The sequence below is a fragment of the Palaemon carinicauda genome, chromosome 20, assembly GCF_036898095.1.
Source record: "Palaemon carinicauda isolate YSFRI2023 chromosome 20, ASM3689809v2, whole genome shotgun sequence".
NCBI classification, from domain to species: Eukaryota; Metazoa; Arthropoda; class Malacostraca; order Decapoda; family Palaemonidae; genus Palaemon; species Palaemon carinicauda.
The window spans coordinates 94,609,728-94,637,699 of NC_090744.1; the positions used below are offsets into that span (position 1 = coordinate 94,609,728).

At 36.3% G+C, this 27,972-nt stretch overlaps 3 protein-coding genes across 3 annotated transcripts in view; 1 reads left to right on the forward strand and 2 right to left on the reverse strand.

The window, feature by feature from the left end:
• LOC137659542 (uncharacterized) overlaps nucleotides 1-27,972 on the forward strand; it is a 439,525-nt gene that overhangs the window by 382,583 nt on the left and 28,970 nt on the right. The gene's annotated exons all lie outside the window — the stretch shown is intronic.
• LOC137659539 (uncharacterized) lies at nucleotides 16,891-17,942 on the reverse strand. Its single transcript, XM_068394406.1, has 2 exons — nucleotides 17,672-17,942; nucleotides 16,891-17,550 (listed from the first exon to the last, which is right to left on the reverse strand). The coding sequence occupies exons 1-2, from the start codon at nucleotides 17,807-17,809 to the stop codon at nucleotides 17,134-17,136; spliced, it is 555 nt and encodes a 184-aa protein (XP_068250507.1). The 5' UTR covers nucleotides 17,810-17,942; the 3' UTR covers nucleotides 16,891-17,133.
• On the reverse strand, nucleotides 20,549-27,383 carry LOC137614478 (uncharacterized). Its single transcript, XM_068344282.1, has 4 exons — nucleotides 27,353-27,383; nucleotides 26,709-26,944; nucleotides 22,811-22,945; nucleotides 20,549-22,144 (listed from the first exon to the last, which is right to left on the reverse strand). The coding sequence occupies exons 1-4, from the start codon at nucleotides 27,381-27,383 to the stop codon at nucleotides 20,549-20,551; spliced, it is 1,998 nt and encodes a 665-aa protein (XP_068200383.1).

The window sequence follows — 27,972 nt, forward strand, 5'->3', positions numbered from 1 at the left end:
GGCAAGATGGCATTTCGATGCCAATGTTGTTCCAGAGGCCTTTGTCAGTGTGGACGGTCATCTTTGGTTGGCTGAACAAACCACTTGTGCATAGGGTAAAGGCCAGGCACAAACAGACGAACTCGCTGAAAGAGAAATTCATATTTGCATAATGATGTGTGGGAAAAAAGGTTGGTCACGATAGTTAATCTCTCTCTCTCTCTCTCTCTCTCTCTCTCTCTCTCTCTCTCTCTCTCTCTCTCTCTCTCTCTCTCTGAGTTATCAATATAGCTGGAATCAAGCCCAGTAGTTTTGAGGTCAATGCATCTAAATAAGTCGTTTTTAGCTCATTCTATTTACTGTTAATCTACTAGATTCTTGTTTTTCATTTGTATATCTTTTATTCTATTCGCTTATTCTCAATCATCTCCTCGTAAACCCTTCAACAATACATCATTGTTCAATAGCTAAAAAGTCACATTGATGGACAATACAAAAGGTTTTCGTTACAGGTATCTTTGAAGACTTGGTTGTCTTTTAGTTTCCGAATATTTGTAAATATTTTGTTCAGTTTTCAGGTACGATTTTATTTTAGCCTATTCGTTGATAAAGTTCTATTATTTCTCACAAATGCATCTTTCGTCCTTTTATTGCTTTTAGTCTTTTAAAGCCGTATGAACACGTCTAATAATATTTGCCCAAGTTTCAAATTTATGATTATGTATATCACAAGCCTTTTGGAGAAAAGGCTTTGTAATCCAATCAAATAATGTCTTACTATCCCTGGTGGGGGGGGGGGTTAAATTTCTCTTGATTCAGTAAAGGCAAATATTTTTAGCCGGCCGATGAAAATTAAAAAATAATATTAAGCGATCCAGTAGTGGGAAATATTTTGTGATTAATCAAGGGTTAATATTTTGTGTTCCAACTGGTGGAAGTGATAGTTAATTCCTTAGAAGAAAACATTTTGCCATTCATCGGGAAAATAAGACTTGAGTGGAGTTAGTACTTTGTGAGTCACATTATGTCGCTGATAAGACTAACTTCGATCCAGTATTTTCATCTTTCCTTTCGTGGATATATATATATATATATATATATATATATATATATATATATATATATATATATATATATATATATATATATACATATATATATAATCATTATTATTATTGTTATTATCATTATTATTATCAATTATTTATTATTATTATTATTATTATTATTATTATTATTATTATTACAAGCTAAGCTACAAACCTAGTTGGAAAAGGTCTCTTTTCCTCTATTTCATTTTCCCCCGTGGTTCTTTTGCATCTATGCAACACGTTTCCCTGTGAATTTTACGCATACACACACACACACACACACACACATATAATATATATATATATATATATATATATATATATATATATATATATATATATATATATATATTATTAATTCCTTAGAAGAAAACATTTTACCATTCATCGGGAAAATATATTACTATACATTACAATGATATACTGTACTTAACTGTCCAACTGGATGTTATTTAGAGCAAGTTAAATGCCCCTGTGGTAACGTCCTTGCCTGGTAATCACCAGACTGGGCTTCGAGTCCTGCTCAAGCGTGTTAGTTCGTTTGGTCGCTGCAACCTCACCATCCTTGTGAACTAAGGATGGGGTGTTTTTGGGGAGCCCATAGGTCTATCTTCTAAGTCCTCAGCAGTCATTGCCTGCCCCTTCCTGGTCCTAGCTTGGGTGGAAAGGAGGCTTGGGCACTGATCATATGTATATATGGTCAGTCTCTCGGGCATTGTCCTGTTTGCTAGGGCAATGTCACTGTCCCTTGCTTCCGCCATTCATAAGCGGTTTTTAATCCTTAAACATATGACGTATCTTTAGCTCCGTCGTCTTATAAGATAACTCTATGTTATTTCTATATGGATATCATTCATTTTCGTTCAGAGGTCATCTCAGTGTTTTTTTTTTTTTTTTTTTTTTTATGTAAAATAGGAATTAAGAATTATATAGGAAAGAAGGAAGGATAAAAAGAGTGGGTCTACACCAGATATGTAGCATTAGAATAAATCACCTCCTGTTTAAAAAGAAAAAAAAAAACTTTTTTGCTCTTTATAATTTCTCAGACATATTCTGTGAATGCGTCACATGTAATTGCATAGTCTTCCATCTCATTAAAGAAAGTCTCGATTTTTATAAACAACAGCGGGGACTATAATAACTATATTAATTCCAATATAGAAATTTATATTCTATATTCTCTTCTAACATTTTCTAAGGTTTAGAACTTTTTTTTCATCGTAAGACTTCACCACACTCAGTGAAAGAAACAGTAGATGTTACGAATAGCAAAACACTCTGACTTACAAGATCAGAGGCTATATATATATATATATATATATATATATATATATATATATATATATATATATACTGTATATATATATAAATGTATATAATACATATATATTATATATATATACTCTATATACTGTGTATATATATATAAATGTATATAATACATATATATTATATATACTCTATATACTGTATATATATATATATATATATATTATATATATATATATATATATATATATATATTTATATGATAATTTTTAAAGGTGTCTCATTGATATAGTATTTGAAAACTGATAAGCTACAATCACTCGTAATTATACCTTGTACTACTCTAACATTGGAGTTTTTTTTTTTTCTCATCAAGACTAAACCATCTAGAGACTGGCTTTAACTTGGACCAGCTTGCATCTACTTTTTCAATTCAGTTTTGGTGTCGAGTAAAGTCGCATTTTGTTTTTCCTTATTACCTCCGCTAACGAAGTTGGAAGGAGGTTATGTTTTGCCACTGCCTGTGTTTGTGTATGTGTTTGTTTGTTTGTGAACAGCTTCTTGGCCACAATTTTAATCGCAGATTAATGAAACTTGCAGGGATTAACTGTTATGTAAAAAGCTGGAAGTTATTAAATTTTAGAAGCTCATTGTCAAAGATCAAGGTCATGGTCAAGCAAAATGCCAATTCAATTAATCAGCTATAAGTTTGGACATCGCTGTCACAAAGACTTTAAATTGGGTTCGTATTTGAGTGTGTAAAAATCCACACTAATTAATACATGTTAATGTCGAAGGTCAAGGTCGAGTCCAAAGTCAGGGTCAAGTAAAAAATAAAATTCCGGTCATCAACCATACGGTCACCATTTCAATCGTAAATTAATGAAACTTGGATGGATTTTAATCTGTAATGTAAAGAGCTAGAAATAATTAAATTTTGAAAGATCAAAGGTCAAGGTCACGGACAAGCAAAATCTATCCAATAGGTCGAGAAATAAGCTGCCGTGGTGAAGGTCTGCATTTTCAGAGTGCTTTTCTAGTTTCAATATGATTCTGCCAGTTTTACTGTCAGGAGATGTCCTTTTTTCACAAGATCTTTAGTATCATTTCAAGGTAACATTTTTTTTGGTTCAAATTAGAAAGGTTACCTTTTATCTATCACACCACACCTGGTGAGATTATTCAAGGAAGAACCACGAAAATATCCGTCACGCTTGAGAAGAAAAATTCTACTTATTTTCAAGAAAAATCAAATATCATCCTTCACCAGGGAATGAGAGTTTGGAAAGAAGTAGCATACTTTTCCAGAAATATTCATAAAGAATCACGTAATATCCATTGACTGTAAGACATACATTTACATAAGTAATTAGTTAGCATCCTTTACTTCTGAAAGTGGAGGTGCTTTCATACTTCTGGAGGAAGGGACATTAAAGGTTTTTCGATTTTCAGTAAACATATGATATAAAGTGATCTGCAAAATATTGTCACATTTAAAGTTAAGGTTTTTCTATAGAGGCTGTAAAATGTGTCCACAAAATTTAGTCAGAGAGAGAGAGAGAGAGAGAGAGAGAGAGAGAGAGAGAGAGAGAGAGAGAGAGAGAGAGAGAGAGAGAGAGAGAGAGAGCCCAACAATCCTTTTGTGTCACCTTATGTTTTGCATCGTCAATCCTTTCATGCCGATGCCATCTGCATAGAAACCCAAATGTTATGAGCAATAAATCATGCCTTTCATCTCCCTACACCCACAGACGGACATCGGCAATGGACGGTTTGACTGGCCTAAATTATGCAACACCTCATACAGTATACAGCAGGGGTGGTTTAATACATCGAAAGAGGTCGTGTCAACCGCATGCGGGAGTTTCGTCTCAACTCCCGTCCCGAAGGGAGGTAGTGATATCATTTGGCATCTCACTTGGTGGGCTGTAAAAAGATTCCTTTCGGCCTTTAGTTGCACGTAACATTTAACAGCCTCTTACTTACCTCCCTTCCAGCTTACTTAACCTACCGCCCGTTGAGATACTACCGCTAGAGAGTTATGGGGTCCTTTGACTGGCCAGACAGTACTACATTGGATCTTTCTCTCTGGTTACGAGTCTTTCCCTTTGTCTACACAGACACCGAATAGTCTGGCCTATTCTTTACAGATTCTCTTCTGTCCTCATACACCTGACAACACGGAGATTACCAAACAATTCTTGTTCACCCAAGGGGTTAACTACTGCACTGTAATTGTTTAGTGGCTACTTTCCTCTTGGTAAGGGTAGAAGAGGCTCTTTAGCTATGGTAAGCAGCTCTTCTAGGAGAAAGAGACTCCAAAATACCATTGTTCTTTAGTCTTGGGTAGTGCCATAGCCTCTGTATCATGGTCTTCCACTATCTTGGGTTAAGAGTTCTCTTGCTTGAGGGTATACTTGTGCACACTGTTCTATCTAGTTTCTCTTCCTCTTGTTTTGATAAAGTTTTTATAGTTTATATAGGAAATATTTATTTCAATGTTTTTACTATTCTTAAAATATTTTATTTCATCTTGTTTCCTTTCCTCACTGGGCTATTTTCCCTGTTGGGGCCCCTGGGCTTATAGCATCCTGTTTTTCCAACTAGGGTTGTAGCTTAACATTTAATAATGATAATAAAAATAATAATAATAATAATAATAATAATAATAATAATAATGCTTCCTTCCTTCATGCTGTCTAACCTTCTTTTAACATTCCTCACCGGGCAAATACGGAGACCTACTCGACCATCCCCCCATAAAAAAGTTTCACCTAAGAGCAAGGTCTATACAGTAGTGCTTAATGGCCTTCCCGGTCCTGGCACCGGGATATATGACCAAATTTCTGTAGATCAGACATAGATTTCCAGAGCCTCCTCTCCTGGCCGTTATTTTCCTTTTTTTTTTCTTTTGTTTATTTACTACGACTGGCAAAGTCAAAAGAACAATTGAAAGAAATCAAGGAACTATTTCACTTTTCTCACGTCGGTGTGTTTCACAAAATATACATGAACAATCAGAATAAGCATTTGTTTTTAGTTGGTCCCTGTGTTAACATTAACTTAAAAAGGTTTATGGTTCTGGGGTAATCGGAAAATGTGACCTTATTAGGCAGGAAACACATTTCCCAGGTTATTGTACATCATGAGACGTGCGTGCGAGGTATATTGCTACAATCATCGATGTAACACGGGCTCTTTGTCTTCAGGCAGCCCGTAAGAGAAGTAAATTTTCTAGCGTTAAAATGGGATACTAGAAAAACACTGATGATGATGATGATGATGATGATGAGATTGTCTAAGCAGCGACTGGAAATGCCACTTACAGTATATCCCCTTTCCCGGTAAAATTTTTTCGTTCTTATACTTCTCCCCACCTGGATCAGAAGGGGGGAGGTCTTAAAAGACCCCCAAAGAAAAAAATTCAATTGTTAAAGGAAGAAAAGGAAATGGATTTTCATATTCATAGGGTTAGGAACAGACCTAAGATTCTTCACAGAATGTAATGGTTGTCGTCAGTGCCCGTCTCGAGGCACACTGTAATTATTACTGAAGGGTCTGTGACGTATTACTTCAGCTATATCTGGCTATGCAATCTCCTTTGACTTTTTAATGCAATTACAGAGTTTACTCCAAGAATTACTCTCCCAGCACCAGTTTAGGGCTGACCCTCTTACTGGGGCCATCTCAAATGTTTTCAATTTTCTAGTCAAGTTGAAGTTTCATTGTAAAAAAAAAAAAAATCCAGAACAATATTACTCCGATTTTGGTCGAAAACTGTTTATTATCATTAGGGTTGTGGTGGCCGATGTGGTAACGTCCCTGACTGGTGAAAGCCAGACTGGAGTTGGAGTCCCGTTCAACCTTCATAGTTTCTTTGGTCGCTGCAATCTCACCATACTTGTGCACTAAGGGTGGGGGATTTGAGGGAGCCTATAGGTCTATCTTCTGAGTCATCAGCAGCCATTGCCTGACCCTCCTTGGCCAAGCTTGGGTGGAGAGGGCTTAGGCGTTGATCATTTGTATAGGCCTATATGGTCAGTCTCTAGGGCATTGTCCTGCTCGATAGGGCAATGTCACTGTCCCTTGCCTCTGCCATTCATGAGCGGCCTCTAAACCTTTAAACCCGAAGGATTGAGTATATGATAACTCCCAAAATGGACAAATGCATCTCCAATTTTAGTACACACTGTAATAAATATGTACATAGCGACTTCATTTATGAGTGTAAAAATAACATAGGATGCACCTCAAAAATCTTTTTGTCGTGCATAGAAGCTAAATAGATTTTTCTACAAGTTAGGTCTTTAGTTTCAAGGAGAATTTTCTTCGATAGGGGATGAAAAATTGATACTAAGTGAATACTAAATATGATATGTCTATAGGAATCGACACTCCTCATTTTTGGACGAATTTATATTCAGGCAAACGTAAACTATTTACCTTCTTGTTTCAAGATGACATTATTATTATTATTATTATTATTATTATTATTTTATTGTTATTATTATTACTCATATTATTATTGATTATTATTATTATTATTTTATTGTTATTATTATTACTCATATTATTATTGATTATATTTTTATTATTATTATTATTATTATTATTATTATTATTATTATTATTATTATTATTTTGTTATTATCATTAATGATATTTATTATTATTATTATCATTATTATTATTATTATTATTATTATTATTATTATTATTATTATTATTAGCTAAGCTACAACCCTAGTCGGAAAAGCAGGATGCTATAAGCCCAAGAGCTTAAACATTGTTAGACAATGATGCTTAGAGTTTGAACGTTCTTCTTTGAAATCTCTCCAGAGCATTTGGAATTAGAATAACCATCCGGGTAGTCGTGGGAGTTTCCAAAACCAGAAGGATCAGTCTTTAACAACGTTCTTATATAATCATCTGGTTGATAAACCCGATAAATATGTATTTTTCATCTTCCTATTACCAAGAAGATGTATTTATGTATCATATACGTGTCTTGTGGTACCATTTTATCCATAGTATTAGCGTATTTGGATTTTATAAATAGTGTTAAATCTTTCATGTGAAGAAATTAATTGTTGACAAATTCATCATTTCATTGCTCTACTATAAATCATTTATATTGAGCAAGCTCATTTCATATGTGTATAAACTGTGTTTGTATGTACATATTGATATATGTCTGCGTATATGTATACACACACACACACACACACACACACATATATATATATATATATATATATATATATATATATATATATATATATATATATATATATATATATATTATATGTATGTATATATATATATACCGTATTTCCCGTGTCGTAAGACGCACTTTTTTTTCACGAAAAGTGCCCCCCAAAATCACCCTGTGTCTTAACACTTAAGAAAAAAGTTGTAAAAGGGAGTTTGACACCCTTCAAACACCCAACTATTGACATACAAGCACTCAAACTCACGAGAGATAGAATATAATCCTGCAATTATCATTAATATGTAATAAATTCATTTATTTTTATATTGCACATCCGTCAATGAAGTACAGTAGCAATTTTTTTTTTCTTTTTTTTTGTAATCAGCTGATGACTTGCTAACCCTCTTCTACAAGAAAACATGCCAACTAATAGTCTCATAGCAGACGACGCTATGACAGAGTTATTTATGATGTATATATCTATATTCTCATATTTTGTTGTCTTTTTGTAATAAAGCAATATATTGATAATGACTTTGTTGCCTGAGTTACGAAATAATACAAACAGACAGTTGGAAAAAAATTCTGTTTGTTGAGTGCAGTATTACCAAGTTAGCAGAAAAGTAACTAGACCTTGAAACACACAAACAGTAACAAAATTATTCCACCTAAAAGAATGTCTAGATTTCTTTAATCAATAATTACATTTTGTGTGAAAATTTATAGGCTGTACGAGGAATTTTGGAATTAGTACTAGAATTTTAAATCTTTACAAAATTTGATGCACCTTTGGCAACACTGCTTTGATGTAAACAACACTTGAAACACCAAACACTCTGACTAAACGTGTAGTTGTGGTGGAAACTATGACAACTTTAGAGGTTTCTTATATGAATATGTAATAAAATTGGGATAATCGGCCTATAGCTAATTAATATTAACTTAAACATTTCATAATTCACCCAAAATAAGAAAAGTTACGGTGCAAGACAGTAATCACGCTAGAGTTTCTGACTAAGGATTTGTACCAAGAAGTTTTTAAAATCCTAATTTTTTTTTTTCTAGAACTGCCTTGCTAATTTAAGGGTGCGTCTTACCTTGTAGCGTCTTATGACACGGGATATACGGTATATATATATATATATATATATATATATATATATATATATATACACATCTATATATATACCTGTATATATATAAATATATATATATATATATATATATATATATATATATATATATATATATATATATATATATCCTGTCAAGCTGAGCTGCGTTGTGAGGAGGGGGAGTAGTTAAAAAGAATACTTCTACATACATATATATATATATATATATATATATATATATATATATATATGTGTGTGTGTGTGTGCGTATGTGCGCGCGCGCGCGATCGTGTATGTATGTACACATACGTATAATTATACCTTTATCCACACGTGTACACACATGATAGTATGCAGGTATGCTTGAACATCAAAAAAAGTCCAACTTGCCCTGTGTCCAGTAGCCTAGAAAGCCTCGCCTGTTAATGTCAAATTACAGGTAAGATGCTTCGAATACCTTCTGGGATGCAAGTGTTCTCGAGTTACCCTCGACAGACAAAAAAGCGTTGTTAAGACGAGAGAGTTGAGACTCTTCAACAATTCTCTTTCTTTTCTTGTTTTGTTTGAACGTATATCGTCTTTTGCGTGTTTGTTTATAAAAGGATTACCCTGATGGACAGCAACGTCGTTAAGAACTGGATACTTTTCAGGAAATGTCTTTTGTTGTCGAGGTTCGACGTTGTTTTGCGTCGATCATTTCCTTTGCGTTTATTCGAACCTTTTAATTCCTGCTTTTATTCCATTTCTTTGTTTCAAGAGACATGTATCTTTATTTGAACAAGATGTTACCATAATATTCTTGGGTCGTGAATGTGGAATAGTCTACCATTGTAACATTTCAAGTTGAATGTGTGTTTAGATTTAGCTTTCCTTAGTCAGGTAATAGTAAAATAATAGTCTAAACAATAAATCAGTTGTAATTTTTGGTTGATTGAAGTAAATAAATCTAAATATATAAAATTAAATTTATTAACATATAATTTATAAATTAAATTTTGCTAAATATTTATCGCGTGTATTTCTTGATTATCACATTCTTTATCCTTTTTTTAAGATATAAAAACATCCATAATAGTTATCACAGGCTATAGACGGTCTTCACTAAGATTTATTAAAAAAGAAAAACACTAAACATTTACTTCTTCATAAACTTTCAGTTTGTCCGGCCACGTAAAACTACTTTCATTCACCACACACACACACACACACACACACACACACACACACACCCTCTTTATCTTGCAAGCGCATAGTTTTTTTTTCTTCTTTTTTTCTTTTTTTTCTTTTTTTTTTATAATAACACCGTCTCAGTTTATTTGGAAAACACTTTCATTAATATTCATCTCATTCTGCTTTATAGAATGACCTAATCATACACACTTAATTATCATATTAAAAGTACCCAAATTATACACAACGGGTTGTGGTAGCCTATTGGAAACATCCCTGGCTAGGGTTCTGTTGGTTGGGGGTTTGAGACCCACTCAAGTTCGATAGTTTATAATAGTGTGAGCAACCCCACCATCCTTTTAAGCTATAGATATGGCTTTTAGGGGAGATTATAGGTCTTTCTGCTGAGTCATCAACCGCATTGCCTGATCTTCCCTGGTCCTAACTTGTTGGAGAGAGGTCTTGGGCGCTGATCATACCTATATATGGTCAGCCTCTGGGGATTGCCACTGTCCCTTGCCTCTGGCATTCACAAGCGATATTTATTTGCTTTTATATTATCCTTATTTCCTATGTAGCCTATACCTTCCTAAGATTCCATATCCGTCTCCGTATTTGTCTTCCACCTGTCATACTTCACAAAACTTACAACATGAATATCTAATTTTAAAAGCTACCGTCCATTTTATTTCACTAGCATACAACATAGATACTTCACTTCCATCAAGGACAGATGGTCCAACATTTCTTTCATCACATCGGAGCTCTAGATGTTATGAGCGATCATCTTGTTTAAACTTTTGCGTGGATCCTCTTCCCTTTCGTACTTAACTTCTTCTCTGTGGGGTATTTTATACGTTAAGTAAAGATATATGTGTTTTTCAGCAAACAATTAGCATGAATGCTGCCTTGAAAAAAGTACGGAATGGAAAGTATTTTTATTTTTGCCATTGTGTTTCTCTGACAAAAGAAAATTCAGACGCGAGACTAGTTCAATTTAACAACATTAAACTGTGTTTGTTTTAGCTGTACGTAAAACTGATTATGGACCTCTGTATCATATAGTATTCCCAGCAGTTCTAGTAGTTATTACTATTTATTTTTCATTTCAAAGACTGGTGAAAGTCTCTTATTATATTTTCTTGATTATAAAGATAATGATATTACTCATGTATCTTTAAAGTACAAAAAAAAGTTTAGTTATTTTACGCATATTTTGAAGCACAGGTTTTAATTCTTTCAACTCGTCCATATACCATTGTTTTCATGGAGATGTGTTCCTTTCGCATACCTTTTCACAATTAGACGAATATCTGGATCGCAATTTACATACTATTTTCATAGATTAGTAAAAAGTCGAATAATTATCTAATACCAAGGTTTTTTCCTGAATCTTTTGTCTTCCTAGACTTTTTTTTTTTTTTTTTTTTTTTTACGTCAAGGCTTTATGGAGATAACGAATAATTGATTTAGGCAAGAAGTAATAGACGCATTAAACTACTTCACATATCCCCGGGAGCTATTAGTACTATAGAATTCCGAATGTTTTTTCATTTCTACTCACTACGTTTTAAGTTTCGACTTTTTCATTAAATACTTGGCTTTCATTTTTTTTCCCTCTAGTCTTCTTTCATGTCGTTGTTTTCTCTCTGTTTTAATGGTGTCCAATTCCTTCTCTTTATTTCCTTTATTGTGTATTTTCTGTTTGTAAAGTTTCAACATTGCATCTTCGTCCTCTTCTCACTAAATTTAAATTTCTCTCTCCTGTTACGGATAATTATTCATTGTTTAATAGATACATATATTATATATATATATATATATATATATATATATATATATATATATATATATATATATATATATATATGTTTGTATGTATGTACTTTATTAACGACTGATTATATATTCATGTGTGTTTTTTATGTGAGTGAGAGAGAGAGAGATAGCAAGAGATTATAGATTCTCTCTCTCTCTCTCTCTCTCTCTCTCTCTCTCTCTCTCTCTCTCTCTCTCTCTCTCTCTCTCTCTCTCTCTCACACACACACACACACACACACACACACTGACTGGAGTATAACGAGAACGTACAAAGTATCACTAATCTGGTGTTTATTTCTCACTTCTATAACTAGAATAAAAAGCCTACGGGTCTTGTACAAATATGTCGTCTCATCTCCAGGAATTATTGTTTTTTTATATGTGCTTTGAGTCTTTTTTTTTTTTTTTTACTTTAAGCTAAAACAACGTACTATTTCTAATGCCTTTTGTTGCTTGGATATTCTGGTCTTGCGTCAAAGCTATGCTTGCAATTTATATTTGGTGTTAAATGGTGTTTTGTATGTGTGTATTTCTGATCATAGATGAATGTTATCGTCCACCCAATGTTGATATATTTAGCCCGTTCCAGAAGAAAGGGATGAGGTAATAAGAAATAAGAAGTTCGAACACAGAGGAACTAATTAGCCTGCTTCATACAGGCTATGAAAGGAAGAGGAGTAAAGTGAAAATCTGAAGATAAACGGATCAAAATCTATACCTAAAAAAAAAAAAAAAAAAACCATCATAGATATTATGAGACAAAACGATATGAATATATTTTTAAGATTGAGTAAACTGACTGGAAAAAAATCTATGTTGAACTCTAATGAACTTCCCTGTTGACGCTTGGAAATAAGATTCTGTTTAGCTAATGCAACGCTAGGAAACTGACTGTGTGAATCAATCATAGCCTTCATGACTACTATTTATTGTAAGCAAAGACTATGTGACCTGACGAGATTTTTCATCTTCGTTTTCCTTAAGTTCCCATGTAATTTTTTTATTCGTTACTATTATCACTGCAATTTCACTTATTTTAGAGTTAACCCTCGTCTCCCCTTCTCAAATAGTTGGCACAACGGAACGTGTTACTTCAAACATTTAGTTGGCTGTAGGTGAATGACGCAAGGGAATAAAAACAATTAAATGGACTTTTTGGTATCTTTCTGCCGTCCCAAATCTTTATATGTCCTAAAGCTTCGCCATGCGTCGTCTTTCTTATTGAAAATGTTTTAGGGATTATAGAAAGATGATATTTTGGTAATAAGAGAGTTTGTGCGCGTCCACCAAATGTTACTATTTAAAGAAAATGGATATCGCACAGTCCAAAGAAAATGGACTTGACACGTGTTTCATGGGCTACCATCTTACGGATGAAAGATTCGCCCTTTTATTTGATTGAATTATAAATCTTTACTAAACTAATTATTTGGAACCTCTGGATGTTGATAAATAAATTAAGTGGACTTTGGGCGTTTTTTTTTCTTAAATAGTTCGTATGATCCTCCAAAATTTAATGCGAAACTTCAAACTGCAGAATTTGTATAACTGCACAATAATTTCGGGTCTTTTATTTAGTGCAATATCTACAATATTAGGATTTATTATAAATTGCCAATGACCTGCATATATTTCATATGTAAATCATTCACTGTTAATACTAAGGCTACTGTACTTTCAATTTATATATTAAATCTTGCTTCCATTTATCACGAAGATGCATAAACATCAAATTGTAATACCTGCACACCCATTAACTTCCAAACGTAGTAAATTTGCTCGTAAATCAGATGTTCGAATAACCCGTGATTGGCTTAAGTAGTTCTTAATAAGGTTAGGAAATTATGAAATTAGAGATATTTTGAAGCTATGAATTACCATTTGTAATCCAGTCAGTTGAATTACTTCACAAGTATGATATTTAGAAACTTTACTTTTTACTTTACTTTGAGGGTAGTTTTCCTTAAGTAGTTAGAGTACCATGATGTGTATGTGTTGAGAGGATGTTTCTATTAACCATAATAATTACCTGGAACATAGATGAAGAATTGTTAGTAATTATTTCTCAGCTGATCCCATCTTTGGTCGTCAATTTTTCTTGGTGGGATTTAGTGATACGTTGGTATTCTTAAAATACACTTTTAATAATGTTTGTGACTACATTGCTCTATGACAGCTGACTCCTAAGTGTGTGTGTGTGGAGCGTCATACACAATCTGACAAAACCAAAACATTGCTAAACAAAAGAGCATCGCTCTGAAAAGACTTAAATCCTACTCCAGTACAAAACTATAAAGAATTACATCCTATCTTTGAGGTAATCAACAAAGGTTTGAATCCTAATACCAAAATAAATCATTACACTTATATACAAAGCATAACATGTTTTATTCATGCAATATGATGCAATGTTGCGCAATACCTGTAACACTTGAAATAATATAGTACATTATTACAATAATACATAACATACCACATAGCGTATTCCGTGTTATTTGTCAAATCCACGTTATTCTTTAACTTAATATTATGTAATGTTTTATGTAAGAGACTCGAAAACAGATTTAATCGGTGTGATCAACTCTTCGCAAGAGACGTTTTGGCCAATAGCTCTCAGTTGCGGGAAGTAGACGGACTGATATTTCCATTTTCAGTTTTTTTTTAACATACCAACTTGCTGTTCGTGGTGTTGAAGACAACGTATTATGCTTTCATTTTGTCCGCAACGAATCTAATAAGATATCTTATAGTCCATTTCTTTTAGCGAGTCATATTTGCACCGACTCGCAGCGGTGCCCTTTTAGCTCGGAAAAGTTTCCTGATCGCTGATTGGTTGCACAAGATAATTCTAACCAATCAGTGACCAGGAAACTTTTCCGAGCTAAAAGGGCACCGTTGCAAGTCGGTGCAAATATGACTCGCTAAAAGAAATGGACTATAGGTGATATCTCGTTGGGGAAATATGAAAAATGGTCTAAATGGTATTTGCAATTCCTTCGGCCCCTGGTTGCACACACTTTATAAGCCTTCACTTCTAACTCCGCCTCCCTTCTTACATATTGCTGTCCACCTTCTTTTATTTCGGTGCAACTGCATGGTGTCACCCAGTTGCACCTTGGCGCTATGTGGTCTCAAGGTCCCCAGTTCCAGGCTATATGGACTTAATTCTCTCTCTCTCTCTCTCTCTCTCTCTCTCTCTCTCTCTCTCTCTCTCTCTCTCTCTCTCTCTCTCTCTCTCCTGGTATTTATCATAAGACTTTCCAGTGGACATGTATTCACAAGATTGAATTCGTTATTGAATCCCATCTGTGGTTGGCAATTACACACACACACACACACACACACACACACACACATATATATATATATATATATATATATATATGTATTTATTATTATTATTATTATTATTATTATTATTATTATTATTATTATTATTATTACTAGCCAAGGTACGACCCTAGTTGGAAAAGCAAGATTCTATAAGCCCAAGGGCTCCAACAAGGAAAAATAGCTCAGTGAGGAAAGGAAATAAATAAACGATATAAGAGGTAATGAAAAATTAGAGTAATATATTTTAAAAATATTAACAACATTAAAACAGATATTTGATATATAAACTATAAAAGGACTTGTATAAGCCTGTTCAACATAAAAACATTTGGTGCGACTTTGAACTTTTGAAGTTCTACTGATTCAACTACCCGATTAGGAAGATCATTCCACAACTTGGTCACAGCAGGGATAAAAATTCTAGAGTGCTGTGTAGTGTTGAGCCTCATGATGGAGAAAGCTTGGCTATTAGAATTAACTGCCTGCCTAGTATTACGAACAGGATGGAACTGTACGGGAAGATCTGAATGTAAAGGATGGTCAGAATTATAAAAAATCTTATGCAACATGCATAATGAACTAATTGGACAACGGTGCCAGAGATTAATATCTAGATTAGGAATATGAAATTTGATAGACCGTAAGTTCCTGTCCAACAAATTTAAGCAAACAGCAGCTGAAGACCAGACAGGAGAACAATAATCGAAACAAGGTAAAATGAAAGAATTAAATAAAACACTTCTTCGGAATAGATTGATCGCCAAAAATCTTGAAAGACTTTCCCAATAAGCCAATTTTTTGTGCAGTTGAAGAAGACACAGCCTAATGTACTGTATTTCTCAAAAGTAAATTTGCTGTCGAGAATCACACCTAAAATTTTAAAAGATTCATACAAAGTTAAAGAAATATTATCAATGCTGTGATACAGATGTTGAGGAGCCTTAGTCCTTGACCTACTTACAATCATACATTGAGTTTTGTTAGGATTCAACTTCATACCCCATAATTTTCACCACGCACTAAATTTAGCTAGATCTCTATTAAGGGATTCAGCAACCCCAGATCTACATTCAGGAGATGGAATTGATGCAAAGAGAGTAGAATCATCTGCATATGCCACAAGCTTGTTTACTAGACCAAACCACATGTCATGTGTATATAGTATGAAAAGTAATGGGCGAAGACCACTACACTGATTAACACCAGATATCACAATCCTATACTCAACAGTGTTGAGCCTAGCTAAAAACCGAACCAATTTAGGGGTACATATTATATTTGCATGTAAAATAGAGGTTACAGAAATGAAAGTCTGCCGGAGTTTGGGTGGTGGGTGTGGTCATGAGGCCTTTTATTATATAGTTCTATAATTAGCCTAGGATAGCTGAAATGTGTACCATTCAATCACAGTCTAGAATTGTAGCATTTAACTTAACAAATGAAAAATGGATGGTGCCAGACATTTTATGCGGGGGAATGACCTTGCCAGACTTACGTAACTGACCCTTCCCAACTAGGCTAGATTAGCTGTAAAGCGAACCAGATAAAAACTATTGGAAAATGATCAGAAGATTCCCTTCTACAAGAAATGCATACTGCCAGACTGTTTCAATGGTGGTGTACCCCTGCCAGACACTCCCGAAGTGCCACACCCAATAATTAGGCTAGATCAGCTGAAAAGCAAACCAGATAAAAACTATTGGAAAATTATCAGCCGGTTCCTTTGTATAAAAAATGCATAGTGCCAGACTGTTTCATTGGTGGTGTACCCCTGCCAGACACTCCCGAAGTGCCACACCCAATAATTAGGCTAGATCAGCTGAAAAGCAAACCAGATAAAAACTATTGGAAAATTATCAGCCGGTTCCTTTGTATAAAAAATGCATAGTGCCAGACTGTTTCATTGGTGGGGTACCCCTGCCAGACACTCCCGAAATGCCATATTCCTAGATCAAATCACACTAAATTTCAGAAAAATTGGGTTTGAAAGAATTATGATAGTTTACGCATAATTTGAATGAATTACTGTGAATTTCAAGTTTTGTAATGTTCATGTGTATGTTTCTACGGTATAGGATGATACTATAAGTCCGTAGCAGATTCTTAGTCCCTTTAAAGTCACTTATTATATTCGTATTGGTATTTAACAGTCATCCTCAGGATCTGACTCTGAATCATCCGAGTCCTCACTCCAAATTTCATTATCTGAAAGATCGGAATCACTTAGTTCAGATATGCCATCAGCTTCATCAAGCATATCCTCATCTGAATCAACTTGAATGATTGTTTCATCACTATCACTTTCTAATGCAGTGCTGTCTGGAGGGGTAAACAAAGTGTCTGGAACAGCAGGTCCATCAAACCACATTGGCTGCAATAATTCCCCGTTGGTTGACCAACCATAGTCAGTCGGTGACAGGCCTTGATCAGGAGAAGCTTGATCGGCATGGCTCCATACCACTGTGACAAAATGAGCCCTCTGCAGTTGTTTCTCTAGGGCTGGACGTGATGGTGGTAGCAGTGCACAGTCAATCCGCTTGATATTAAATAGGGGGTTATTCTGAAATAAAAAAGAGCAATATTAATGCATATACCAGTAAGCATATATCTGCAAATGCAGGTACTAATTTCCATGAAGAAAGTTACATTTTCTCTAATCATGCTGAAGGGTAGGAACCAACCTTATCTACTTTGCCGGTCATTTGCATCAGTTTGCTGTGGCGAGCTTCATCTACATCTGTTTCTTTGGTCTGGCCATACATCTTGCAGACGAACTCGGAGGCTACATCAATGTCGACCCTGCCATCTTTTTCACACATGTTGATAAAGAGATTGAGAAATCGACCAGTTGCATCCTTCTCAACTATCTCAAGGGGTTTAACTTTGCCTTTCCAGTAATTTTGAAATGTTTGAACTTTACTGATATTGAAAGATATGCCTTAAGGTTACTTCTAGTACAAGTATCAATCTGTCTTAGATTAAAACAACATTATAGGTACTATTCTATGAAATTCTTCAATATAATAAGAACTTGTAAAAATGTAGAAAATATATGATGTTTCGTTATGTGGGAGAAAAGTTAAATTATCTTGTCACCTGTAAAATGCAGAGGTGAAATCACATCCAGTGAAGGCATGGTATCCTAGCACCTAGCATGGCTCTTGATAATCCTGGGGTACGCTCCTCGAGGGCATTGACGATATCTGTCACATTGATGTATCTTCTGTTGTTGCCAGTCTCGTAGTCCATTATAACAGTGGTCATGGATCGGACCTCTGGTCTTTGATTGCCAATTAACCCTATCAAGATCACTAGAACATCTGTGTCTGAGGCTCGCACTAGCACTGTGCTTGACTTTAGCTTTGTAAGATGAAACCCAATGAGGGTATCTGCTTCCTCATGATCAGCTTGCAGATGTGTTGACTTGGTGACGATGATTTGTTGATCATCTGTAGGGGTGTACTGGATGCAGTCTCCACCATGGGAAGCAAAGAGTGTCTTTCCATTCAGGATATGCCAGTAATGGTCTTTCTGCCACTCCCTCAGAAGAAATTTCCCAAGTTCATTTTTGAAGGTGCTATCGCTTAGCAACTTGTCACCCTTCTGTCTCATTTTCTGGTCTGCTCCAGTGATGTTGTAGTTTAAATCAACGGCTCCCCGTAGCTTTCTTTCACTGTCTTTTATTGAGTTTTGCAGGTATTTGTCAAGACAGATATGGACCTCATCTCCATTTCCTTTGCAAACAGTTGAGAGGATAGTCCGGGCAACTGATCCAAACGAGGCACTGATGTTCATAGTGGACAGCACAGTGTGAAGAAGGAGTCCTCCATCAAATATATGGACAGTATCAGTTGGTACTTCGGTGATCAGGTTCTTCTGAAGGCTTTCGAGTCTTTTGAGCAGAGCTGACTTCTGTGTTTTCAAGGGGGCCCCATCAGCATGTGACAATGAAAGAGGGTATTTGGTTATGGGATACTGGAGTACACGTCTGAGGTTGAAGTTGGTCTGTTCAGCAACTACAACAATTATTTTGATGAATATGTCTCTCAGGCTTTTTGCACTTTTTTGGCATTCTGTACAGCTGGTGTTTTCCCCTTTTTCTTCTTTTTGTCATATTCTCCTGAGAAATTGGTGACTGTCATCCTTTTCAAAGGTTTAAGAAATCTGGCTGGCTCTCTGTCCCATTTCTCTTCAAATATATTTCTGGCTTGTTGGCCTCTCTTTATGGATCCTAATAGGTATGTTTCTGTCTCAGGTGATGCTGACCGACCTGAAGCAAGATTCACTAGTTTTTCTGGGGGTTCCTCACTGAAGGGATTGCAGAATTCCTCAATTTTCTCTCTGAGAACCCTCATCTGATGATGATCCTTCTTGATCCTGGACTTTTGACACTGAGCACTTGCAGTTTCTCCAATTTCTAACCCGGCAAATGTTCTTAGCTCAGTTACTGCCATAGCCCTCTGTGTCATTGTGACATTCCACCTCCGCAATGCATTTTCAGAGTTGCGTAAGTTAACAATGCCTTTCATGCTTGATGCTGCATCCCTATTAACAGACTGTTCCAATGACAAATCAATAGCTGATCGGCTGAAGTTGTTCTTTGTTCGTCTGATGGTGAATGCGCCCTTCTTCAAAATTTCCTTGATTTCTGGCTTGGTGGTTGACAACTTCTGCAGAAAAAGGGTCCCCCATCTAGCATAATTCGGCCGATTCAATGCAAAGAAGATATCTAGAACCACTGGCAATATGACAATATAACCGTCTACATCATTCATTTTAATGCATCGCTGTAGCTGTCGATGGACTCGGTTGATGAAGTATATGTACATTCCCCAGAATTGAGCGGTGGGTCCAATTGCTCCCTCTAACACTGATTCAAAGTAATCGTCGTACTTCTATAGGTGTTGTGTGATGATAGGATCTGACAAGTAGTCATCAAGCTGAAGTGAATCATCTGGTATGCAGTTCAGGGCATCATTGAAGGCATGCTGTTCATCATGTTAAAGTTGCTGCAAAAATCGTTGGTACAACTTCTGCTCTAAGACAGTGGCGAGTAACTCATGGAGTCTGGTGCAACGATTGTAAAATTTGCCTTTGATAAAGCCCATCATTGAACCCTCTGCGAGAACATCTGCCTCAGTTAAGATGAATTCTATCCCACTCTCGTCAATCATGGTACCGTTGGCTCCATAAAAGGCTAGCTCCACATGGAAGTTGCCGAGCAAGATCAACAGCTTGTCGAACTTGGGTGATTCTAAGGCTTGGATTGAATAGGCCTTGAGCGCCACTGACAAATCGTATGTGACAAAAGCGTATTCTTGCTTTGTTTCCTTGGCCACATTCAGTGTTCGAACCATAGTTTCCCGGACAACTGAGTTGTCTGTAGGCGACTTTGAAATTGGGTCCATGTAGCAGATGCGTTGGAGTGGCAAGGGGTCTGTTTCAAATCTGCTCATGAAACCAGCATACAGAGGGACCTTTCCTCTCTCGACCTGGAGAAACCAGTAAAGATCTAGGGTTGTGAGGCTCTTCTGGTATCTTTGGGAACCTGCTTTCTCTTAGCCAGTGGTGATCTTGGTAAACTGAGCCATCTTCAGGGACATTCGATAAGGCTGGATATCTTGATCACTTCCCACAAAAGTTCTTCGATTCTTCTCTTCACGGTACTGAATCTGACTGCACTGTTGGTCCCTGTCCTCATCTGCTATATTTTGGTACGTGTGCCCAACAGTCGAGTGAAGTGTTGACTTCCCATCCAGTGTCTCCACGTTTGCATCATTGTTGTCCCAGACGAAGCCAGTGGCCCTATCAGGGAGAAGCCTAATACCATCTGGTGCATCGAGGCCATCCGATGACACGGAGTAGGCAAACTCAGTCTCTAATTCCTTCGTCTCGCTGTAACTGAGACTGTGACCAGCTCTGTTTAGAACCTGCAAGGCTATTTTTGACCCTGTCAAAGAGGCTAATCCCAAACCCATGACAGTGTGTTTCCACAGCTTTATAGTTCCACGGGATACATTGAAAATGGCATCTGATGCCATTGATGACACCTTTCTGTCCATTGCTCCCTTCTGCGAACCCTGAAATGTTGGTGGAATGCCAGTTAAGAGGGTCCTGAAGAATTGGTCCACTTGCTTTGGTATATCTGGTGAACATTCCTTGAGGTTTTGCACAGTGGCTGGATTAGAGGTTTTTGATTTTGGAAGTTGCATTATCTGAGACCAGAGATGGAGAGCTGCCCAAGTAAGTTTTTCATTTTCTTCGTATTCCCTGGCATCATCATACAGCTGTGCTTTTCCCTGCTCCTGAGAAAGCGACGCATTGTAAATGTAATTCCCCCTCCGAGCATCAGCGAGTGTGATGCAGATCTTATCACCAAAACTACCTTGAATCTTCCTACTCAGATTTTGGGGTGTGTATGAAGCAACATCCTTGAAATCACCACCATTACTGCAATATTCCTCTCTGTATCTATTGAGCAATGATGAAATCAGCAGTGACCTCTTGTTTTGTACGACTTGCTGTTGTATTGTACTGTAAAGTGATCCATATGCCTTTTTGTGGACATCCCTTGATGACCCAGAGTTCGATTGCTTAATATCAGTTTCATGCATGAAATCTATTCTGCAGGACTTGTGGTACTTTCCTTCCTTGGCTATTAAATCAGCTTCACTCATCATGCTCATGATGAAGTTCTTAAAATATTCGTTCTTCGACCTTGGTGCACGCTCAAAAAGTGTCCGACAACCATCTTTTGTACTAACGTTTATCAGGGGGTCATCTTTTCCTTTCTTCTTTTTCCTTTCCTTACCACAAAATATGCATTTCGATTTCAAGATACCACGATGCTCAGTCTCGGGCAAGGAACTAGTTCTTCTTGTCTCAACCCTTTGCCTCTTTGCAGTTGTTTCCTCCTCCTGTTCACTTCTAGGCCTCTTCTTTACAGCAACATATTGTCGATAGCAAGTAGGATGGTAAACTCTGCCCTCAACTCCATCATCCTCAATCTGTTTTGTTGCATTTTCAAATTTGTCACTCGTCAGTTTAGATCGATTGGCTGCTGCATTCTTCAGTGACGGTCCTGTTGTCTCAACTGGCCTTAGCTTTCTGTCATCATCTGTATGAAGCCCACAGATGAAGCATTTTGTGTCTAACTGAAATGTGATATGATATGACATGCTTTAGAAACTTTCGACTTAATCTTGAGATTCAGGATGAGGTCCATCAAACTTTACTAGTATGACTGACAAGATTAATGATTGATAAGCCGTTTCAGGTAAGGTAAGCTATGGGTTTCAGAAAAAAAACTTTTCTTACAGCTAAAAACTAAAATCCTATCATATTCTGTTACAATTGCAAGGTTATTATTGGTCTTTTAAAATGAGTTAATCCTCCTCTGCTGAAGAGGGTTTTCGGATAATTGCTGAATGAATGCCGGTACATGTAATCCTTATTTGAAATGACTTATATAAGCATTATAGATATGGGCCCGGTTGCACAATCAGATTTTTCAATATGGCGTTAGCGCTAACGCCAGCATATCAAAGTGCTAAAAAGTAAATTACAATGCACCAAACAATAAATTTTTTCATGTTTCATCACACTGAATTTACCAACTTTTATTCTGTATTACAACTTTTGATATTTTATAACATTCAGTTGACTTTTTAGTACTTTGAAATCCTGGCGTTAGCACTAATGCCAACATTAATGAAAAAAAGGATCGTGCAACCTGGCCATGGGCTCTTTGAACAAAATGAGAGCCAAATCAGCCATCAATGGTAAAAGATTCAGAGTAGCGGATCAATGGCCTGATGTACCTCATTGGGGAGTGTGGAAGGTGTAGTGTCCATAACTTCATTCTGGGCGGTTTCCTCATCATTCATTAAACATCCTGGAGGGTTGGCATGATCTTCGGATTGATTTGAAGGGCTTGCCTGGTCCATTCCTGGTATCTGAAAAATTGTCAACTATGGGAAATGGACCCGATGGACATTGCATGCATTGACGGAAGTGACAGCTTACTTTATATTGTTTTATAGTCCTTTGATCATGCTTCACATTGTGTCTGGTGATGTACATGTACATAACGCTCATACACAGGATTTAAATCAACTCATTCAGTCAGTTTGGTCTATCCAACTAGAATAGAAAATATAAAAAGACATATTTTTTTAATTCAAAGGTTATTAAAACTATTCACCTTACCTTGTCCAACTTATTGTATTCTAATCCTTAAACCGTAAAACATAATATTGCCAAATAAACAAATTCAACCTCTGGCTAGGTCACCAGAAAACATTTAGTTAATTTACTCTTTTAAGTTGCAAATTTCCTAAGACCCTGTTTTTATTGTACTGTGGATGTGAAACATTTGCTGTGTCTGGCAGGGGTACACCGCCATTGAAATAGTCTGGCACTATGCATTTCTTATACAAGGTTACCGGCTGATCATTTTCCAATAGTTTTTATCTGGTTCGCTTTTCAGCTGACCTAGCCTAATTATTGGGTGTGGCACTTTGGGTGTGTCTGGCAGGGGTACCCCACCAATGAAACAGTCTGGCAGTATGCATTTCTTGTAGAAGGGAATCTACTGATCATTTTCCAATAGTTTTTATCTGGTTCGCTTTACAGCTAATCTAGCCTAGTTGGGAAGGGTCAGTTACGTAAGTCTGGCAAGGTCATTCCCCCGCATAAAATGTCTGGCACCATCCATTCTTCATTTGTTAAGTTAAATGCTACAATTCTAGACTGTGATTGAATGGTACACATTTCAGCTATTCTAGGCTAATTATAGAACTGTGTATTAATAGGCCTCATGACCACAACCACCACCCAAACTCCGGCAGACTTTCAATTTCAAACTCTCTGACAGGTGATTTGACTGGTTGTAGGAAGTAAAATTGGTTCGGGTTTCAGCTAGGCTCACCCCTCCTAGCTCCCACTCTAATATGGGAGTTATGGAAATTGGGCGGTAATCAGTTGGACTTGAGCTACCACAAACACATTTACAAAGTGGAGTAACATTACCAATTCTCCAACAAGTGTTAAAAGCTCCTCTTCTTGCTAACTTGCTCAAAATAACAGATATCTTTGGAGCTAAGAAATCTGCAATCTATAAAAAACAAAGGAAAAATACCATTTGAGTCAACATCTCCATAAGCATCAAGGTCCATCGTCAACAGAGCTTTAATTTCACGAGATCGAAAAGCTAAACTAGTTAGTTTAGCCTCAGGAAAACAGGAATGAGGAAGTTCGAATTTCTTATTAATCTGTTTGTTGTCAAACACATCTGCCAAAAGGGTTGCCTTTTCCTTTGGACAGTGAGGGACAGAGCCATCTGGTTTAAGTAAAGGAGGAACTGTAGCATCTGCGCCAAAGAGTGCAGATTTAAGGGTAGTCCATCACTTATGCTCCTGGGTTGTACTAGAAAGGGTTTCTTTTATGGTTAAATTGTATTCCTTTTCAGTTGAAGTATAAACTCTCTGAGCAAAAGCTCTAAGCTGAGTATAGTTATTCCAGGTCAAATCTGATCTGTTACCCTTCCAAAGATGATAGGGCTCCTACTTTTCCAGATAAGCACGTCTACAATCATGATTGAACTGTGGTGTCCTTTACTCGGTACCTTAGTACACGAGAAGGGATATGCCTATCAATTATTTTGACTAGATTCTCATTCAAAGGGACTACAGGATCAACACTACTATAAAATTGTGACCAATTCAAGCCCAAAAGATCATGGAAAATTCCATTCTAGTCTGCTTGATATTTCATATAAATCTTCCGTGAGTAAGATGCATCAGGGCCAGGCTGCTCAGTCTTCACTACTAATAAAATCAAGCCATGATCGCAAGTCCTAACTGGAGAACCAATCTTATTTGTTATAACGCCAGGAGAGTCCGTGTATACGAGGTCCAAGCAGTTACCAGGCCTGTGAGTAGCTTCACTTATGAATTGCTCGCAGCCTGATTCAGAGGCAAAGTTTAATGCTCTTAAGCCATGGCGATCGGTAGGAGAAACAGAATTTAACCACTCCCTATGGTGAGCATTGAAATCACCAACAAAGACAAAAGAGGCCTTTCTATCATCTTTTTGTATCTTAGCCATAATGGTAAGAAGACAATCGAAGTTAGAATCACCCATGCAAGGATTCCGGTAGATTGAACACAAATGGAAGTTGTCATGACATCTACATTCATAGCAGGATTTATGAGAAATAAGGTAGTCAGTCCAATTATACACCGCCATTCCCCCGGGCCTAGGGATGGCATCGCGTTTCAACATTATTGGCTTCTTAAGACCAGTGATAGAGAGCTCAGATGAGTGCCTCATATTTGAAACCAAAGTTTATGAGCACAAAAGAATATCATATTAATTATCCTACCATTGTCTGATTCGCTTTTTTTCAATCTTTTACTAAACTCTAATTCTAAAGGCCTTGTATTGGAGATCATAGTTCCTAAATAAAATTATTCTGCCTCATTAATCCTTTTTCCTTCCAATGATATTTCATCTTCCATTGCATACTCCGTTCTCATCATCTATGTCTTTATTCTATCTATCTTCAGCCAAACCTCGTCTGATATTTCATGCATTCTGGTAAGCAAGCATTGCAAATCTGTAGTGTTCTGCTAACAAGACCAGCATCATTATCATACTCTAGGTCTGCCAAATTCCTATCACCAATCCACTTCAATCCTTCTCCACCATCTCTTGACTGTTTTACGCACTTCAAAATCTATGAGGAGGATAAACAACATAGGTGACAACACACTCCGCTGTTTACTGGAAATTCATTTGATAAGACTCCATTTACATTAACTTTGCACTTGCTATGCTCATGAACAGACTTAATCAAATTTACATATTTAAGAGGAATCTCATAATAATGCAGGATTCTCCACAAAATTGACCGGTGCACACTATCGAAGGCTTTTTCATAGTACACAAATGCCATCAAAAGGGAATTTCTATATTCTATGCATTAATGTACAACATGTCTCAAAATGAAAATTTGGTCATTGCAACTTCAACCTTGTTCATCTCTCAGCTTTTCATCAATTTTACTCTCCAGTCTCTTTAGAATAAGCATACTACATATTTTCATAACAACTGACGTGAGTGTTATGCCTCTGTAATTATTGCAATCAGTTGGGTCTCCTATTTTTGGAGTGGCTATAGTGTATCCTTTATAAAACGGATCCGTACACATCTGACTCTGAGCGAACTAATGACTAGAATGACAGTATCGCAGTCAACAGATGGCGGTTTAAAAAAGCTATAACCGATTTGGTTACTTGCAGAGCAGTAAGGATGTGACAGGGTGCTCCTCCTTAGAGCAAAAAGTGCCAGGTACTCCTGTTCCCAACTGTACCTATTTGATATATCTGTAAAGTGTCAGTTGGCACAGCGTTAGCTGCCCCAACTTCATCACTTTCCGGAGGTCATAGGCACAAGTCCTGTACTAGTCTCAAATTTTCCTCAGAAAATTAATTAGACATCTTAAACTTAATTTGACGCCATTGAATAATGTTTTCTTGATTGCAATGAAAACAAACTATTTGAATCTGTAGTCACTTGTTCTGTAAATGAATAACTGTCATATTGCCACATTTCTAAAAGGAGACCGCTCTGAAATAGTTGTCAATTAGAAGTTGGTGAAGGTAAAGATTGACGCTTTACTTTGAGTAAAAGTTTTAGCCTGTACAGGAATCGAACCTGTGACCTCCAGAGGGTGCTTTTTAGAGGATCTGGCGCTCTGCCAACTGAGCTAACAGGCATATCTAAATAAGTGGTATTAGATTGCTTAAATCGATCTCTATCGAGACTAGTGTTTATTCTTGTCACTGGTACCAAACTTGAAAGTACTGCACTGCTAACAGATGAATGAATGATGAAACCCAATTGCATTGAACTTCCTGGCAACATCTTATAGAAAGATTCTGATATAATATCTATTAAAGAGAACGTCATAAATACTTCGTGCAGAAAACAAATTTCTAATTGATACCACGTGAGGAAAACTTCTGAACCACTTCATGTAAGAAAGATATTCTTAGCAACTTCTTATATAGAATATTTCAAAAACTTCACGTAAAAGAGAGCTTTAAGGTAGAGAACTAATTTTACGTTCTTTGTTGTGGAAAAAACGTCTGAAGTACTTCCTGTAAAAAGTGACTTCGTTGACGTTTTTATGTAAATAATTTTACATTCACTCCAAGTAGAGGATAACTTCTTGTCCGCTTCAAAAAGAAGAGAATTCAGTCACTTAATTGCAAGCAGAAAATCAATTTAGTTTTTATGCCACTACAAGTGAAGAGGAACTGTATGAAATAGCGAAGACATTTCTATCTTCCACTAACCACTTTCGCTTAGAACTATATCATTTTCCATTATCTCCCTCTTTTAAGTAGGCTATATTTAAACCCTTCAAAGGTATAAAACATGAAGTTGCTTTCTTTTTATCATTACTTTCGATTGTAACATATTCTCAGAGTTGAATTAAGGGAGAATTTGATTCATTGTCTAAAAGGAAAAGTTTTAGCCTGTACAGGACTTGAACCTGTGACCTCCAGAGGGTTGCTTGGATGTTCTGGCGCTCTGCCAACTGAGCTAACAGGCACATTGACGAGTGTGGTAATAATTTGGGTAAAAATATCACTACTAAGACTAGCGGATATTCTTGTTACTGGTGAGAAACTTGGAGATATAGCACTGCCGACAGATGAAAGAAGGACGAAATACAATTGCATTAAACTTCCTGCCCTCATCTTTTAGAGAGCTTCTTATCAAATTTCTATTGAAGAGAACGTCATAATAATTTCCTGCAGAAAAGAATTATCCAATTGCTATCATAAAGTGAAAACGTAACCACGTCATGTATGGAAGATATTCTTAGGAACTTGAATGGAATCTCTATAGCCATTTCCCGAGAACTCAATAGCCACTTCTTGACAGCTCCTTAACAACACTTTCTGAAAAT